The 19,708-nt window shown below is 40.0% G+C and overlaps 1 protein-coding gene across 11 annotated transcripts in view; it reads right to left on the bottom strand.

The window, feature by feature from the left end:
- Window positions 1–19,708, bottom strand: part of ALPK1 (alpha kinase 1) — a 120,332-nt gene that overhangs the window by 45,747 nt on the left and 54,877 nt on the right. For 9 of the 11 annotated variants that reach the window (XM_081811975.1, XM_081811978.1, XM_081811977.1 and 6 more), the window contains 2 exons: window positions 14,362–14,593; window positions 9,396–9,550 (listed from right to left, as the gene is read on the bottom strand). In XM_081811975.1, the coding sequence (XP_081668101.1) occupies window positions 9,396–9,550; window positions 14,362–14,482 (276 nt within the window). In that variant the 5' untranslated portion in view covers window positions 14,483–14,593. Of the gene's footprint in view, window positions 1–8,480; window positions 9,551–14,361; window positions 14,594–19,708 lie in introns of those variants that run through there. The other 2 variants (XM_081811980.1, XM_081811984.1) reach the window with 2 other exon arrangements.

Here is a 19,708-nt window from a genome sequence, read left to right on the forward strand (position 1 = left end):
GTGGCTTAGGAGAGTCTCTTGAGCTCCCTGAGCCAATCACTTCATCTGCAAAATGGGCATAATCAAATTTACTTTCCAGGGTTTTCATCACGAGTGTATGTTGTGAAGAACATTTCAGATTGAGTCATATGAAATTGCCGCTCTTTGACATTTGTTGACATATAAGGACATATCCTTTAAACTAATAAAAACAGTGCTGGATATATGGAGATGTATTTTCAGAGATAATATTATTGTTTAAGCTCCTTATTTATTTCACATATACAATTTAGGTGATGTTATTCTTACTTGCTGACAGGACTGAATAAACACACCCGAGGATTTATCCTTTTTTGAAAGACATTGCTTTCTTCTGTCTGCCCAGCACTGCAACCTGTTCGTTTCCTGCATTTTGAACTGGGCTGCTCTGCCCGTTCATCTTAGTCGGATCAACTCCTCCGAGACTTGGCTCAGCCTTTGGGTCTCATGGGGAGACATGAAACTCATGCCGTAGGGTTAGTCCTCATCAAAGGGATAACTTGCATGCCTGATTCTGTGGCAACCAAAGTTTCGTTGGTAGAATTTAAAAAACAAGTCATCGTTTTAATTTATCTTCCATTGAAACTTGAAAGTACCGTATTAAAAGAGGCAGTTTTTGGCACAGTTTTAGAGCAGGGCTTAAATCCTTGGTGATTGTAATCATACTCTATCTTAAAGTCTGAAACTTCATAGGCCTTGGGGCTAATATTTATCTTCCAAGGACGCCTAATTTTCATTCATTAAATGAAATTTATTTTTGATGAATATGAACATTTGGGGTGCCTAATTTTCACTATTATTAAATGAAATTTATTTTTGATAAATCTGAACATTGTGTCTGACTGCTTTTTAAAAGAAGAACTACAAGGTTCAGTAGAAGAAACTAAAGTTTTAAATGTTGATAATCGGAAATGATAAAATTTCATCTTAATTGATTCTGCTCTGAGTACAAAAGTCCAATCATGTGAACAGAGGGGATACAGGGCAGATGATAGGGCAGCAGGCAGGATAGGAAGGCAGCAGGGAAAGGTTGGCCCAGTCCTGCAACAGGCCCATGTGAAGGATGGAGCTGTGCAGACTCAGGCTCAGGACCAGGAAGCCTGGGTGCCATATCCTGTGGCTCCCAATGACTGACTCTGTGCCTTATGGTGAGCCACTTCTTTCTCTCTCTGGGTTTCAGTCCCCCATCTATCAAATGATGGGCTTGAAATAGATGATCTCTAAATTTCTCTCTAGCTTTGATGTTCTATCATTTGATAAAGAAATAACTTGTATCTGTATCTGTGAATACCAATTATCTAGATATATACACATCCATATTCCGTATGTGTGGGTACACAGCTGTGTGCATTTAAAATGATCTCCGGAAACAAAGCAGGAGCAGAATGATACTTAGCTAATAGCAGGCCATCACATGGGAAGAGAAGATTCCGAAATAAGAATATTCCTTACTTCATCGTGAAAGATGACTTGTCCGAGTCTTTAGCTTGTTCACTGTTAAGATAGAAGCAATTTGGCATTTGTACTTGCTCTGAAGGAAGTGGTGCAGCATAGCCTTACTACCCTTACTTAGGTTTTTCTGAACATTTGACCCCATCTAGATTTATTTATTTATTTATTTATTTATTTATTTTTAAGATTTTATTTATTTGCGAGAGAGAGAATGAGAGAGAGAACACGAGAGGGGGGAGGGTCAGAGGGAGAAGCAGACTCCCTGCCGAGCAGGGAGCCCGATGCGGGACTCGATCCCGGGACTCCAGGATCACGACCTGAGCCGAAGGCAGTCGCTTAACCAACTGAGCCACCCAGGTGCCCCGACCCCATCTAGATTTAAAGGGGACTGATCAACAGATACTCTTTTCTCTCTCCCCTTCCTTTTTTGTAATGGTAAGAGATGTTTATTGTAAAGAATCAAAGTATCTAGTAATCCCACCACTTTAATGAATATGTTCACCCTAATTTATTTAGATTTTGTTGTTCAGGATTACTATTAGGTACTTTTGTAAGATGTACATTTTCAAGTTTTGGTTTTTTTTTTTTTTATTTTTAAATTAACTGAGATTTCCCCCAGGGATTTAAGCAAGAAAAAGTGTCAGATCGCTCTTTTAGAAAGATGGTTTTGCTTGCAGTGTGGAGTAAACCTGGCGAGCCATGGTGATAATGCGTACTGTCTGCCAATCTATTTCTGTGTCTCCCCCTTCTGAGCACGTGGTAGAATTGTGTTTCCCCGCCTTCTTGAAGTGAGGTGTGACTACATGGCTTAATTTGACCTATGGTCACCACCAAAACCACCTTAAAGTGACATATGGTCATTTCTGCATGCACGTATTTAAGATTCACTGTGCAATTCATCATTTCCCCTTTTTTCTGCCGTGGCAGCCAGCAATACTCTAAATGGTAGATATTCCATCAAGCTGGGTGCCTGAGGGAGAGTGATATGAAGCAGAGCTCTCCTCTCCTCCCCCTCCCCTCAGATGGACATACAGCAAGATGAAGAAACAAACCTTTATTGCTTCAAATCTCTAAGATTTTGGCATTTTTTTTTTTTCCTCTGGAGCATTACCTTACTATCTTTATTTATACAGAGGACATGCCTAGAGGTAAGGAGAGGGGTTGGATATAATCTAGGAGGGAGATGTTATGGTCTGACCCAGTATCATTGCAGTAGGGTTGGAGAAAGGAAGATGCATTTGAGAGAGATTTAAGAGGAAGTGGGGGGCTTGATAATCAATAAGATATGAGGGTTGAAGGGGAAGATAGAATTAAAGATGATTCCTAGGTCTTGACTGGGGTAATTGGGAGGTTCATGGTACCATTTACTGATACTGTGATCACTGGAGGAGGACAAAATGTAGTTGATGGAGTGAGGAAAGGTTGGGAGATGATGAGCCAGTTTGGGCCCTAGTGGACTTGAGATATCTGGGACAACCAAATGGAGATGGTTAGTAGTCTGTTGACTGTACTATAGCCCCAAACTGAATGAAGTAGGAAGAATGATACGTTTTTCCCAATGTATTTTCTCCAGTCGTGTTTAAGGATGAAATAATATAGTGATACTATATCCTACTTTCTTTTAGAAACTACTTTTGTTGAAATGTTCTTTTGAACAAATTCTGTTCTTGATTGTGGACTGTGGTTAATTTTGCCTTCTTCCCAATAGAGGCATAGGACCACATCCCAGAATCTTGAAGTTGTTTGAGAGCTTTCTTGCTTCATTACCTTTCACATGTACCTCAGCCAGCTTTCCCTTAGTGTATTGGTTTCCTGCCGCTGCCAAAACAAAGCACCACAAACTGGGTGGCTTAAAGCAATGGAGATGTATTGTTTCAAAGTTCTGGAGGCTCAAAGTCCAAAATCAGGCTGTCAGCAGGACCATGCTCTCTCTAAATTTGCACACCTTTCTCTCAGCTTCTGGTGTTGCCAGAAATCCTTGGCATTCCTTGGCCTATAGCTGCATAACCCACTCTCTGCTTCTATCCTCACATGGCATTCTCTCTGTATCTCCGTGTCTTTCCATGGCCATCTTCTTATAAGCACACCAGTCAGATTGGATTAAAGGCTTACTCTACTCCAGTATGAACTCATCTTAACTAATTACATCTGCAACGACCCTATTTTCAAAAAAAGTCATATTGCAAGGACCCGAGGGTTAGGACTTCAATGTATTTTGGTAGGGGAACAAATCAACCCATATCACTTGGTAAGACTGTGATAACCTCAAAATTTCAGTGCCTTTAATAACAAAGTTATTTTGGTTGTTGTTCATATTTGGCATTGGCTGCAGTTTGGCTCTAACTCTGAGACTTTGTTCTCCAAGTATCTTGCCCTTTTCAGGATCCAGGCTGAGGGAATAGCCACTATCTTGTTCATGAGACAAAGGAAAACTTCTAATGGCTGAACTACACAATGGCTTATAAAGCTTCTGCTTGGGACTGGCGTATGTCACTTCTAATCACATTTCATTGGCTAAGACAGGTCATATGGCCAACTCTGTAAGAATTAAAAGAATATGGGGGCACCTGAGTGGCTCAGTCAGTTAACTCTCTGGCTTTGGCTCAGGTCATGATCCCAGGGTCCTGGGATTGAGACCTGTATCAGGCTCCCTGCTCAGCTGGGAGACTGCTTCTCTCTATCCCTCTGCCACCCCCCCCCTTGTGCTCACTCTCTCTCTCTCAAATAAATAAATAAAATCTTTTTAAAAATTAAAAAAAAAAGAGAAGAATATGTATTGAGCACCTGCCACATATTAGGTGGTCAACAAATGGGCGGAAAGTTTCCAACAAGCGGGTCTTTTGACAAAGTGTTGGTTGCCTCATCTTTTCATTCAGGTAGTTTTTCCAGTACATGAACTAGGTCTTCTATTTCTTTTGCATCTCTCTGTGTTCTATATATATCAAATGTCTGGCACACGTTAATACTCAATAAAGTTTTCCTGAATAAATGAATGAATTTGCGCTTGCATTCATTTTGTTTTTTACATCCTGATGAAGAAGATCTCAGCTATTAAAACCCCAAAGCACATAGTTTAAGACGAAAATTTCGTTTGGAAAAAATCACTTGCTGAAAGAGTCATAATCTAAAAATCACCTATTAATGCTTTTGAATTCTCTATTTTTAATATGAAAACTGGTACCTGAAATAAATGTGTCTTAAATTAGTTTTAAGAACCTCTTTAATCCAGAACTTATTCATGGAGGGGAATTTTATTGCTCCCAGGGATAGACTCTCACCTTACCCAATCCTCACATCATGTATCTTTCTTCAACTTGACTTTTCATTTCCTAATAAATTTATACTTAGCTTTTGGTAAAGACTCTTTTGCCCCTCTCTGCTCTTAGGTTAATCACACTAGACATTTTTAAAACATCTCCCCACAATATTGTAATGACCAACTCTTATATTTATTCATGCTTATTTGTGTTTTAATTTTTGATTCCTTAATATTTAAGTAGTTTAAAAATAAAAATATCAACAAGTTAAAGGCACCAAGATTATCTGAAGAGACATATTAGAAAAATATTCTGGAAGCTAAATATATCAAACTTTATTCATCCACAGAGGTTTTTTACCCAAGATAGCATATGAAAACAACTAATCTTTTTTTTTTTTTTTTTGGTCTTTCTTCAAATTACTGCAAAGTAGCACAGATATTTCCAAAAATACTTGTGGAATAAAGCTTATCAGATTAACCATTTTCATGGTTATACAGTTGAAAAGAAAATGGAAAAAATATCCTCATTCTGAGACTGTTTCATCTCCTTTGACTTGACGTTAGCCAACCTCTAAAAATTACCGTATATCTCTTTACAGAGGCACCACACTAAATTTAGGATCCCTCCCTCCACTGAGGAGAGGCCAGTTCCTCCCCAAGATCAGGACCCCCAAATCTGCAGGGAATGCTCAAAACCAGGGCCTATCCAACAATTTTTCTTAGCCTGGCAACCCAGCTTGCTCTCAACTGTCACAGACATGCAAATCCAAACATGTCCTTTATCTCCTTTTTAAAAGTTTTATTTTCATATTTTCTTTGTGCAGAAATTATCCTTTTTAGAAGCATAAAAGTTACTGGAAAAATTACAAAAGGTGGCATCTACCCTGAGGCTGGTGTCATCATTCCCTAGCATCTCAGAAGCAAGGATAGATTTACTAGTAAGAACTCTACTGTGCCCGCCTAAAAGCAAGTGAAACAGAGGCTAACGGTAAATGCCTTCAATACTTTTTGGAAAAAAAAAAATCCATCAAAGGTTTTGCTGCATGATATTTATAACGGCCTTACTGTTCTCTTTCAAAAACTGAAATGCCCTTCTCCGACACTCGAAAAAAATCGCTTGTGCTTTTCATCTTTCCGTCTTAGAGTGTAAACATTGTTTTTAGTGAAAAGAGCTGAAGGAGCGCTTACTTTCCCTTGAAATTTTATTTTTAAATAAGAGAGGGAGAAAATCCTTTTTCTGACTAATACTAATAATACAGGTCAAAGTGTCAGGAGATATACAATTAAATGGAAAACAAAAAGGTTCCCCCTCTTTTTCCCACAGCACAATGGCACTGGAATATAAATTACCAATGAAGATGAAATAATACTTCAAAGCCTGTAGGGCAGGGCAGTGCAGTGTTTACAAAGTATTTTCTAGGGCATGATGAGACATTAAAGATGATGGTAACCCATGGACTTGAGGGTGTTACTGAATAGTCTCAAACTAGCATGAGGTAGGATTTTAGGTCCCTATAGCCTGTGACCCCATGATATGCTTTGTTTCACAGGGCAGCTGCAGTTATCAACAGATGTTTCAGCAATAAATAATTGGTATCATCTCGGAAAAGACCCATCTACCTGGGGAGAGGGCATAATACCAAAAACACAGCCTAGCTATTACAGCCACATTAATCTCCCATCTCTCCAGATTTCTTGGGGAGCGTACTGCAGGTGTTTTTTCTGGGAGAGAGCGAACAAACTCTCTCAAGTCAGCAAGCTTTGTGTGGAGTGTAAAGGAGGTTGGCCCCTGCCATAAATTTCTGTCTGTGGCCACACACCAAAGGAGAAAAGATTGGGGATGGGGGAGTAGGAGGGGGGCGCACAGGGAGGGAGGAAATGGGGGAGGCTGTGGAGAACAGAAAGCAAAGCATAAAACACATATAATTTTTCTTGATTAAGTTCAGCCCAAGAGAGTAACATTATAAATGACTCTTAATTTCACCAACTCAGGCACTCAGCAGAATTCTATGTTAACTTTGATCTGTTATTTCTGGAATTAAATTTAATTAAATTAAACTTAACAGGGTTTACACTCTAAGTGTAATGCAAATTTTAAAAATAGAGGGGAAAGTTTTTATGGGAAGGATTCCTTTCAAGGCAAAGAAAACCATGGTAAGTTTAGGTTTGTGAAAAAATTGGAAGAAGAGATAAGTTGTCTGAAAAGACAAGGTCAGCAGGCTTTGACTAATTTTTTATGCAAGAACAGAGCTCATAATTAATTGATTATTAAAACATAGTCATCCAGCTTCAGTAGAGCATATATTGAAATCAATGGATAATGGAACAACAACAAATCATGGAATTCACTTGAGAAACTTTCGACAAGCTAAGATATCAAAAGTCTCGTGAGTTCACAGAGTGCTATAGTTCTCTGTATTTACAAAACAGAGTGGTTTAGTAATTGTGCACTTGGGGTCTGACACAATAGGAAAGCATCCTAACAGTCTTCGGGGGGTGTGGTTACTTAATTTATAGCTTGCTGGGGAAGCTAAAGAAAATGATGCTTAGAGTTCAAAAAGCTCCCAGGTTAAATACATCAGGGGCTGAAGAAGCCTAATGGACTGATTCTTAGAGCTGCCACCAGTGATCTTGTGAGCTGGACATAAACATCTTAAATTCCCAATGTCTATTTCCCCCAACTGTGACATCCCTGCAGTATAGAGAGGGAAAGTAGAAGGAATAATAAATGGACTCTTAAAACAGTCTAACAACTATGAGCAGCTTGTCTCCCAACTCACATTAACCCCCAAATGCAGCAAGACCAAATTTTCAAAATACCTTCTTCAGTTTTTCAGCAAAGTCACTATCAGCTTTGCATGCAGGGAGGGGGATCTGGTGGTTGTGGGATGGACCCAGAGGAGTAAAACCCTGGTTATGGTGATGTGCTGTGTCTCCCTCTCTCAGCCTATGTTTGAAATTCAGAGGAACTTTCTGAGCCCCAAAGGTCAAAGCAGGGGTCCCTCCTTCTGTGAAGCTATCCTGTTCTCACCGTCCTTGGAAGCCTTGAAAGTTCTATACCACTGGCGGCCGAATCACACAAGGCTTTCCAAGCAGGTAAAGCAACTATTGGCTTTTCAGGAACTGGTCCCAGTCTAAACAAGTTCCTGGAATCGATGGGGAGGAGATTGCTTTTATCATTGGTCTCCTGCAACCTTCACATTGGAGTCTCCTTTACCCCTTACCTTGCCCCTTCTCCCCTCACATCCCTGGTCAGGCTCTCTGACATACCCCTCGCTCTTTATCCTATTCTCTCCTTTAGAACACTGGTTCTCAAACTCTAGCATGCACAAGAATCATCTGGAGGGCTTGTCTAATGCTCATTGCTAGACCTTTAGCCCCAGAGTTTTTGACTTGGTAAGACTAGGGTGGGGCCCAAGAATCTGAATATCCCACAAGTTTCCAGGTAATCTAGAGCTGCTGCTGTGAGGTCTCATTTTAAGCATCACTGCTGAAGAACTGCCCTGTTCAACAAAATAGTAGCCCTATCTACATGTGGTTATTTATATAGAAATCGATTTTTAAAAATTTAATAATACTAAGAAATTCAGTTCTTCAATCATACTTGCCACATTTCAAGTGCTGGAAAGCCACAGGTGGCCAGGGCCTAATGTATTGGGCAGCAGAGATATGGAAGATTTCCAACATTGCAGGAAGCTCTGCTGGACAACCTCCAACTTGCTTTAGGGTAAACAAGTCTCAGGGATTTTACCTGTGTTTTCGAGTTCTTTACTTGGGGCTTCTTGAGGGCGAATTGGCAGTGAGATGGAGGAAAGAGTAGCTTTACCACTCACTGGTCTGTTCCCCTGGGCACATTCATCTCCCTGCACCTTAATTTCCTCATCTGTAAAATGGGGATGATAATGGTAATAATCACTGGAAGGCCATTTTGAGAATTAAATGAGGTGATGCATGTGCAAGCGCTTTGTAAAATCCTACAGTGATACACAAATTATAGTTTTTATTCCATTCCACTTTTCCACCTATGCCAAGCCTGCTAATTTAAAATCCCTGGCTCACCACTGCATTCTTTCCAAGTGTTCACTTTCCTTTGCCTGCAGCCCCCGGTCTACTTAACCCCAGTCTGTTTATTTTTGGGGGGAGGGGTGTGGGAAAAGTGGGGGTTTTGTTATTCTATTAAGCCTCCAAAGATGCCATTATATGTATGTGGATCAGGGAACCTTTCCCAGATTTTTGTTTTGATAGGCAAAGACAATATCTATACATTTATTTTGGGATGACCCAAAAACACATTCTCATGTAAACTGATGAAATAAACTTTAAAAAAGGAGCATTTCAAAATAAAAATGTTATGAGACATGACAGAAAGAAAACTACTGCTTCTGGCCTACCAAGGATATAACGTATATTTCAGGATGACAGGTTTCTCACTAGACCCACTGACCACCCTTCTCCACTTTTACTTGACTTGGTTTTCCAACAGAAGGTCTTACAGGCAGGCGATGCTTTCTAAAAGCCATTTCCCCCACATTAGTCAATCTGGCAGAGCTGACCATAAGGGTAGGGGCTGTCTTATGCTTCAAAGAAATTTAATCTATTAGACCACTTAGAGGCTAAATGCCTTACTTGGGGGTGTCAGAGGAACAGGTGGTGGGGCTCTCCCTACCAGTAACTGCTGCAACCAGGCGCCAATCACATCCTGCAGGTTTGTTTTGTCCTCTGGGCCCACGGCTTGTTTGTACTGCCACTTTTCAGGCACGAAGGGCCACTTCATTTCCTTTGCCTCCTGGATCAGGGTCCTTAACTCACTGGGGAGTGAAGCTGAAAAGGTCAGAGTTCAGGTAAGGAAATTGCAGTCAAAGAAAAGGCTGTTGAGTTACCAATGTTATGATGAAGCACCTCAGTGGCGGCAAAAAAACATTTTTCCTACGTCTTACTGGCCGGTCTAAAGCTGGTGGTTCTGACTCAAAGAATAATAGCGCAAAGCTATCTGTCAGGGGTGGCCCTGGTCTACTTTGCCCTTCAGGTAAATTGGGGTAGTCAGGCATTAAGAAAGGTTTTTAGCAGGAAGTAAAGCACTTCAGTGACTATCTCTGCATGAAGAATCAGAGAAAGGAATGAAGGAAATATTATTTTCCCTGTAAAATGAGAAAGGGACTGAGACGGAATGACATCTGGGACTTGTGGTAGCTGGGTAAGGCAGAGAGTCAATTTGTACAACCTCTTTTTAGTTCTCCAAGACCTCACCTCACTTCATTGTATACTTGCACTATAGACTACATTTGAATATAGGTGATTAATACAAAAAACCCAAACGAAATTTGAAATGGTACCAATTTATTGTGAAATGGCCCTGTTTCATGTTAGTACATACGTTCAATCTCTTCCTGGGCACCACACCTAATTACGGAGGTCCACGATCTCCTATCCAAACGTGGAAAACCCAAAAAGCTCGGGAAACTAGAATATTTTTTCTTAAGTTTGGCACCCTAACCAGACTTGAATTGACTAGAGGCACTTTATCGCTTGTTTATCTTATTTAGTGAGATTAGCCAAAGTTTTGTTGCAAAAATTTTAATGTTTGACTCTAGATGCTGCCCCAGCTTCTGCTGGAGTATGAATGTAATGGATGGTCCCTGCACCATACTACCTTCCTAACATTTGAAAAATTCTGAATGCTGAAGCACATGTGAAGCCCCAGCATTCAGGATGATGGACTTGATTACATGACTGCCAGTTATAAAGCTCTAGGTGCTTGTCTTGCAGACGTTTCATACTCAAAAGTATCTGAAGCTGGGGGTGCCTGGGTGGCTCAGATGGTTAAGCATCTGTCTTCGACCTCAGGTCATGATCTCCATCCAGGTCCTGGGATCAGACCCCACATCGGGCTCCCTGCTCAGTGGGGTGTCTGCTTTTCTCTCTCCCTCGACTCTCCCCTCTGCATGTGCTCTCTCTCTCTCTCAAATGAATAATGAATAAATAAAATCTTTTAAAAAAAGTATCTAAAGCTGAACTCACCATCTTTTTTCTAAATCTGTTTCTCTATTCTTTATTTTGATGCATGCTACCACGATTCACTGAGTCACCCAAGTACAAAACCTAGAAGTCAGTCTAGACTTTTTGCTCTTTCTTCCCCGTCAACCTAACTGATTATCAAATTCTGTAGATCCTAAAATCCATTTCCTCCTTTTCATTATCAGTAACTCTTGTCTGAACCACTGTTTCCTACCTTGCCCCATCCACTCCAACTTCCACACTGTTGATCCCCATCTTGCTAAAACACAAGGTAGACCAGGTCATTGCCCTGAATAAAATTCTTTAATGGTTTTGTATCTCCTGTCCTCACTTTTGCATTGCCCTACCTCAGTCCTTTCATGATCAAGCTCAGGCTCACTGGCTTCAATGCAAACATGACTACTTCTCATCAGCCTGCCATGACCACCCCGTGGAATTAAAATGTGCCTCCTGAGTGCTCCCAAACCCCAAAATGCATGGCCTTTCAGTGTTCATCCCACTGCTCTGTCATCACACTTTCCTCTCATTTTACTGTGAGCTCCCCGAAGACAGACATCATGTCTTATCACTGTTGCAAATCACACCATGATGGTTAAAAGAAGGATTAGTCTTCTATCTACATGAAACATGCTAAACAGGACAAAAGAGATATGACAGAGAGAGTAAAAAACAAAAAGAAGAGGAGGAAGAAAACCTAACTCTGCCCTAGTCCACGATGCCCTTCTGTGTCCTTGCCACCAACTGCGCAAATGTAGGGAAGACTGCTAATGGGGAAACATTGCTTGGCACTGAGGAGATATCAAATGGGCCACACCAGTGAGTAATCCTTACCGACTACTGAGGATGATTTATAAATATCACACTGAAATCATTGCTCTCTGATTCAGCAACCCAGAACTACTGAGCACCGACTGTGCGATAGCACTCCTCCAAAGGAAGCAGAGCCCTGGCATTAGGGACCTACGTGGTCATAATCTGCTAGGAAGCCTGGCCCTCTGACCCTCTGACGGTCAAAAGTGTTCCAATATATTTATGTAGAGAAAATTTCTCTCTCTCTTTTTTTAAGATTGTATTTATTTATTTGAAAGAGAGAAGGGGCAGAGGGAGAGGGAGAAAGAATCTGAAGCAGACTCCACACTGAGCGCAGAGGCCGATGCAGGGCTTGATCCCATGACTCTGTGATCACGATCTGAGCTGAAACCAAGAGTCGGCTGCTTAACCGACTGAGCCACCCAGGTGCCCCTAAAGAAAGTTTCTTAAATGATATTTGTAAATAGTCAGGAATAGGATGACTATTAAGTCTTGTTCACTTAGGACAGTCCTATGTGTTCCTAGTGGACTTCTTTATATTGCTCCTTCTCGCTCTCAAGTGTCCCATTTGATTGACAAATTATTTGGACATTCTGTCCATGAGTATCAAGCTCAGGAGTCAAATGAATAGTCGAATGACAACAGGAATCTGATATCTAGATTCAAAGAGTTTCACCATACATTGGCACGAAATAGTTTAAATATTTTCAATTTTTTTCATGATGACAGAGAAAATCTGTTCTACACAACTCATTTTTGCCTTCCTCATTCCACCCTCTCCCTGTGGATCATGCCAGAGCATGGAGAGTCCAGTGTGGCATACCGAAATAAGTGATGCCTCTGAAATACATTTTAAAAATGTATCTGTGTTTAGATTTCGGTTCCTTCTCTATTTCTGAGGAAGTTGCTAAGGGCAGTCTCCCATGCTGACAAGGACAATTTCTGAGTGAAGAGGTTAGGATTGAGAGGAGGAAGGGAAAAAATAAAATCACAGTGATCATGTTCAAGTCCTCTGACTTGTCCTGTCACCATAGGTGACCCTGTACTAATGTCTTTCCCTTGGAGTACACACGAGCAACAACTTTGGTGACAGCACAACCCGCCCACCAGTATTACACAGAAACCACCTGCTAAGGGAAGAACTCCGTGCTCAGACTGAACTCAGTTGTACTGATGGCGCGTGGGGTGGACCCTGCAGCTTGCCTCCATGGGGATGGATTAATGCTGAGATTGTCAATGGCTCAGTGTAGATTTCCTCCCCCCATTGGCTCACCAGATTCAGCCAAGCCCATCAGTCAGCCCCTGACGGAGCAACACCCTCTTCTGCCTCTCTGATCACTTCCTTCCCCAAGCAGCTTACCTGAAGAGCCGTTGCTAATTGAGTGATTTTGTGGCCCTGATGTGCCTTATCTGGAACTAAACTGATTATTTCTCCTATTCTGTGGCACTTGGGAAGAAAAAGAAGAAAATGCTACCCAACTGGGCGCTCTGAGTTTTCACGAGGGAGAACACAAAGCTTAAAGGAATTTGGGCTGAGTAGACAAAGGATGCCATGTAGTAAAAGGACAAGAGGAGAAACTTCAGTAGATAGAACACAACACACTGCCCCTGGGGAGAACTGCAGCACGTTCTGGAGGTGCCAAGTACCTGCCGCTCCCTGACAAGGGGCTAACACCTGTCAATGTGTGCTCAGGCTGATGGGCACATATAACTAGCAAGCAAAAGCACACAGCAGTGTATCTGGTTAGTAAATAAGGAAATCACATAAACTGAGGTGTTGTGAAACAATGGGACATAGGGCATTTTATCTTGAAATGTGCATAAATGACAGATTAGAAAAATTTAAGACCTTTATAGGTACCTAAAAGTGCCTCTGTAAAAAATGTGTGTGCCTATATACAAGAATGTGGGGGGAAAGGCTTCTCCAGAACCTTTCCCCATTACATAATCATCAACAACAAAAGAGATGGGGAGTGTGCATTTTATGTGATCATCTTATTTCTGCAAGGAATAGCAAATCACTAAAAATACAAAGAAAAATATTAAAAGCACATAAAAGGGACACACTTATAGAAATGGAGGAACATTTATTCAAATGCTATAAAGCAATCTAAGGAAAGAAGGTTCTCTCTTCAAAACTGGCTATGGGGGAGATAAGAAATACTTCAACTTTCCAGACTTTGTGATCAAAACTTCCCAAACAATGACCTATCTAAAACTGTGAATGGCATAAACTATGAAATGAGCAAAAGGTCAATTCAATTCTGATAATGTTGCAATCAGTATTTATCAGTGTGAGAGGATTTATTTTACAAACAGCATGTGAATACAGCATGAGAAATGTATCGATAATCAAAAAAAGAGAGATTGGACCAATGAAATGACATACTTATGGAAACCATAGAAGCCTATGGAAACCGATGAGGCACAAAAGCCTCGTTTGAAAAAAAAGTATGTGCCACTATTCAGAAGTTGCTTCAATTTTTTAATAATTGAAATTTACATGCACCGGCAGACTTGCACCCTTTGTTCTTCTTGAACTAAACTGTTTTCTTGTGGCCTCATGTTTACTGAAGCCTAAAATTAGAACTGACAGCAATTCACTGCAACAAAGTGGGTTTCCTCCCCTGCCCGTCCGCCTGCAGCCCATGTCCCATTCATGCCCTAGAAATCCACTCATCTCTCGGTGGTCATCTGCCAAGAGAAGAAAAATAGGGCAGAGATGAAAACATGTCGTTCAGGCAGGGGAGTTGAGAGCGAACCTGCTGGCTTCTCCCTCCCCCCAGTGCCTCCCATCAGGACCTCACCTCTGCACTGCTGGTCCTCGCTCTTGTCCTCCTTCGACACATCTGACGCCTCCAACAAGAGCTGGTCCAGCACTTGCTTGCACTCTTGCAGTAGTGTAGCTACAGCTTTTTGATTATTCATGATGATCACTCTTCCTCAACGATGAGTCAAGTGTCCCTGGGTCTATGGTGATCAATTACGCAGAAGAAGACATCGATTCTCAATAAAAGAGCCCCTTCAAGGCGGAGGTACCTGGTGAACAAAAGCGGGAGAAAGATGATTAACTGAAGCATCATCAATTATCTGTAAGGCTCAAGCAGGGAGGGATAATAGGGCAAACACATGAAAATACATGACAGCCCCAGAGGACTTTATTAGGGGAGTGTGTGAAATTACTGCAGGGCCTGGTCTAGATGGGCAGCACCTCGAAGGCATCAGAGAGCAGAAGGGAGAGGCTCCTGGTGCAGACCTTGGTTACCCGCAGTGATGTCAGCGGAATCCCACGAAGCCAAATGAAATGAACATACCCTATGATTTATGTATCTTCTGCATACTTCACATCAGTACCTCTGGATCCCAGTGGCACCACATTTTTCTGTCTCTCTGGAAGTCCACAGGAAGCATCTGGCTAACAGTTCTAATATTCAGTTATAAGCACATGGTGATATGAAGTTTACCATTCTCATAACCTGCTACTGATTTCCCCTGTGAAGTATTCTTCATGGTATTTAGCATCGTATAATTTGGATCAAGATAGGCAATGACAGATGCCAAATTTAAAGCTCTTCACAACCAGGCACCTTGCCAAATAAAATAGAGAAATGATATCTCAGAAAACCCAATTTCCTAGATCTATCATATGGATGAATTTATCATATGGATGAATTTATCATATGGATGGATGAATCCACTTACATTGCTATTTAACATGTACAGTAGAGAGATTACATATGTAAATATGAATATACTGTAATGATCTATGACAGTCAAGGTAATTTCAAGAACAAAATAAATTACTGACAGTACAAAAATGCCTGGGAAATAAATACCAGAAAGTTACTAGATTAACAAATCTTTTTGTCTGTCTTCCCTTTATTAAAGAATGTACATTGTAAACAAAACGAACTTCCTTTTGTTTTGTTTACAATGAACGAATGAAACAAAGAAACTCTTACTGAGTTTGCCAGGATAGATTGTGGAGTTGCCCTCTGGTTTAGACACTCTTATAGGGCACATAGTATTTTATTGCCAAAGCAAGAGAGTCTGAAAGGGAGGAAAGCAACAGATAAATGGATGGCTCCTGTCCTTTGTCTCCCAGCTTATTCTCGCAATGAGGTAATCATTGAAAATATTAAAGCAGTGAATTACTGTGTAGGTGTTGGGATAAAAAAGCCTCACGTTGAGAAGCTAGTTTTGAATTTTAAATAGCAAGAAAATATTTTTTTATCTTTTTTTTTTCTATTCTAAGACTTAACAGGAACACAGAATGAAAGATGAGCTAATTGTGTAACCTACACTTTTCATTTTTCATTCTAACCTGACTGGTATAGTCCATATGCTTTGGATTTTAAAACATACACACATTCTTTACACAGATAAACTGCCAAAGCTAAGTTTTTGGATGTTACAGGCTTGTTTCTTTAAAATAATTGTGTATTGTTGGTGAAGAACACAAGTAGAGTACTTGGATACAAAATTCTTGTTACTTGAAAGAGTATTCATGAAAGTGAGATTGTGAGGAATTAGTTACTGGAAGCATTTAAGCATATCTATAAATTAAATCGCTCTTCTGTTTAATATGTTTCAGAAAGTATTCCTGCATGGTTTGGATTGTTGGACTAAATGGTTTTCAATGTCCCTTTTTTAGCTCAAGTGTTTTTAAGTCAATGTTGTGTAGTAAGAGCTGGCCATTAGCTTGCCTTTCTACCAAAGGAAGTAAGAAATAAGGGCTGGTCAGAGAGCTAATTAGTGGACTAGCGTGAGCAAGAGGCCATGTAGCAATGGCATTCCATTCCCAGCATTCCTGAAAAAAGGGAGATGTAGCTAGAACGGGAGCTTGGTATGGAGATTGAGAAATGCAGCTGATGATTGAGACAGTTAACAAACATTGCCTGAAATTAGCTATGCGTGAATAAGACACATTCACTTTTCTTCAAATAAAAGCAAGTAAGGGATTCTCTTTGCTAGGGTGTTTTTAAGGACTTCATGTAGAAAGAGGGGTATAATAAGAAAATACGAAGAGTTCATGCACAGAGAAATAAAAATGTACTGTAATAGAATTTTAATAGCACATCACCCCTTTGTCTAAAGGCTTATAGTAATATTTTATTGGTGCCATATCATCCTCTTAAGGTAGAAAGTAACCAATTGAAATAAATTTTAATTGCTCTGTTTCTGTAAATGTTTAAACAGAAATAGCATGTAATAGAAAAGCAGACTTGGATATAAGAAAACTGTTACACATAATAGTGTTCAACGGATATTTATGACTAGTTCTACTTCATTCTCTATCATTAACTATTTGTGAGACCTCTGAGATTCACTTTTGAGACTCATTTTTCTTATCTGTATTTTATGGGGGTTAAGTGGGAACAATTGCCAATATCTTTCCAGGTCTTAAATTACATACTCAACAGCTTGTCTGTTGCTGAAGAATATCTGATACTTATTTACTGAATAATTCCTGGCTCTTTTGAGAACACTTAAGTATATTATTTTTATGTATACTTTTCTCTGTGGTTTAGAAAGGTTGGCTTGAATCTTAGAGGTTGATTACTAAATAAATATAACTCTGCTTTTGTTCCCTCACTTGTAACCCCAATGCCTAATGCACAGGATCATAAATCTCTTCCTTTTGTCTAAGTGCTGTGAAAGAGAGATAAGCTATGTGGTTCTGTGAGGACAAACAACAGGACTTGACCTAATAATTTGGGTAAAACGAGAGCGGGTGAATGGGGGATTCCCTGAGGATGTGATGCTGGAATTAAACTCTGTAAGAAGAACAGGGCTTAATGAAGTTAAAATGGTGAGGAATGGACCTAATGTAGAAAGAAATATAGAGGAAATGAAAGAAGGCCAAATTAGTTGAACTAGGGATAAAAGGAGAAAGTTGATATGAGGTGAGTTTGGAGAGCTAAGTAGGGGCTGTTCAGGGCTCTGTATGGCAGATAAGGAATTTTGTGTTTACCCTAAGAGTCATAGGAAACTACTGGTAGCAGGAGGAACATGACCCCAGATTTGCATCTGGAAAAAGTTCATTCTGTTGTGGCTGTAGTGTGCACTGGGGGCAGAGAGGAAGAAGGTGATTGCAGGTAGATCAGTTGGGCATTTATTGCAACAATCTAGGTGAAAAAATATCATCAATTTGGACCAGAGTCATAGAGATATAGAAAATTGGACAAATTTGGGGGCTGTTTAGAGAATAAATGCAGTGTTGCTATTGGATGGATATGAAATGTCTTAAAAATGAGTCCCAAGTTTCTCCTTCACCATAGCTCAAAGTTGAATGGACAAGACATAAATACATCTTAGATTTTGTATTTCTAGCAATAAAGATAGTAGAAAGATAAGTCCTACTGTCAAGAATAATTTTGATTTTATTGGGATGAATTTGATTTTAACCAAGAAAGTATTTCTAAAAAAAAAAAAAAAAGAAGAAGAAGAAGATTTTTGAGATAATTAATGTTCAGTACTTGTGACTTCCAAAAATGTACTGAAGATATTCTTTATACTTTTTGAAAGTTATAGCATTTTCTCTTTTCCCTGTAGAATTCAGGAGAGACAATAGGAAGAAAATACTGTAACATGAGAAACACTTTGGAATCCAACCATCTGTCCAGACTTGTATGGTTCATTGTTAAGCATAACAGAGGCTGGAGCCTAGGAAATTTTCCTTCAGGCAACAGTCCTGCTGGAAATTTTGGTCAGCTTCTTCATAAAAGAATCATTTTCAATTTCAACACATACCAATTTTTGCTCCCTGAACTGTGGCATTCTGTGAACTGTACCTATTTCTAAATTGAATCATGTTAGTTCCTATAGTTTTTGCAATGTATGGATTATTTGTTCTATTTTGACATCCCCCTATATATTTTTCTCTAAAAATTAAATAGAAAGAGGCCAGCAAAAGCAATAGAACATACAAACAGATACCTCTAGAATAACACTAGATACCCAACAAAGTTAGAATCTAAGACACACATGCATACACATAGCCAAATGGTCATGTGTTCATACATTCCATGTTTGCTTTTGGTACATGTATACTTTATTTCTATTGGTGACCTAGACTTTAACTGAGTGGCTGAGTTATAACTGACAAATCAGCCATCATTAAAAGTAAGCAAATCAGTGGATTATTCAAAGCCCCATTTCTTTTGGCATTTGTGAGTCTTTTTCTTTGGACAATTAGTGCCAAGGAAATGGGGGTAAATCAGGGAAAATAAAAGAATTCCAAACGTATTCCATGGTCTACTGGCTGCCATCTTTGTAATAATCCACTGGTCAACCAGTCATAATCCTTAAGCTAGAAGATGTAGGGAAGCATAAAGAAGTAGAAGAGATGGCCTATACTGCCAAGTAGTTTATAATATAAGAATAAGACATAAATACATTTAAAATGAACTACACAAGGCATACTAAACATGATTATAGTCCAAAAGCTCAGTTTAAAATATCTTTGCTGGAATTCAGTTAATGATTGGTTAGATTCATAAGCAAAGTCACAGAGCTCATTTAATTCATATGTACATGAATAACTATGCTAAATATACTTTTATATCTACATTCAAAATCATTTATCATATTGTTTCTATGAGAAAATGTATTCTGGTCTCCAACATACAACAACAAGAATGCATTTCTCCAGTCTGTCACTAGCAATGACAACCCAGCTTTTTTCACCTTTTCACCCTCCCCTGAGCAACCGCCACACAGAAACTCTGACCATAGTGCCTCTGGTACTAGCTGGTGCAAGTGGGGAAACAAAAGGAGAAAGGGAAGTCTGATTGGAGTGTAAAACAACTGCGAGGCTTGGTTAGATATGTCTGGGTAATGGCCATTGTTAGCATTTTAAAACTGAATAAAAAGGGAGAAGAAGGGGTGCCTGGGTGGCTCAGTCAGTTGGGCATCTGCCTTCGGCTCAGGTCATGATCCCAGGGTCCTGGGATCGAGCCCCACATTGGGCTCCCTGCTCAGCCAGGAACCTGCTTCTCCCTCTCCTGCTCCCCCTGCTTGTGTTCCCTCTCTAGCTGTCTCTCTCTGTGTGTCAAATAAATAAGTAAAATCTTAAAAAAAAAGGGGGGGGGGGGAGAAGAGAAGGCAACTTCGAAGTCACCAAAACCCAAAAGAGTAGACTTCTATTTCTAG

The sequence above is a fragment of the Leptonychotes weddellii genome, chromosome 2 (assembly GCF_054177405.1).
Source record: "Leptonychotes weddellii isolate Sample4059 chromosome 2, ASM5417740v2, whole genome shotgun sequence".
NCBI classification, from domain to species: Eukaryota; Metazoa; Chordata; class Mammalia; order Carnivora; family Phocidae; genus Leptonychotes; species Leptonychotes weddellii.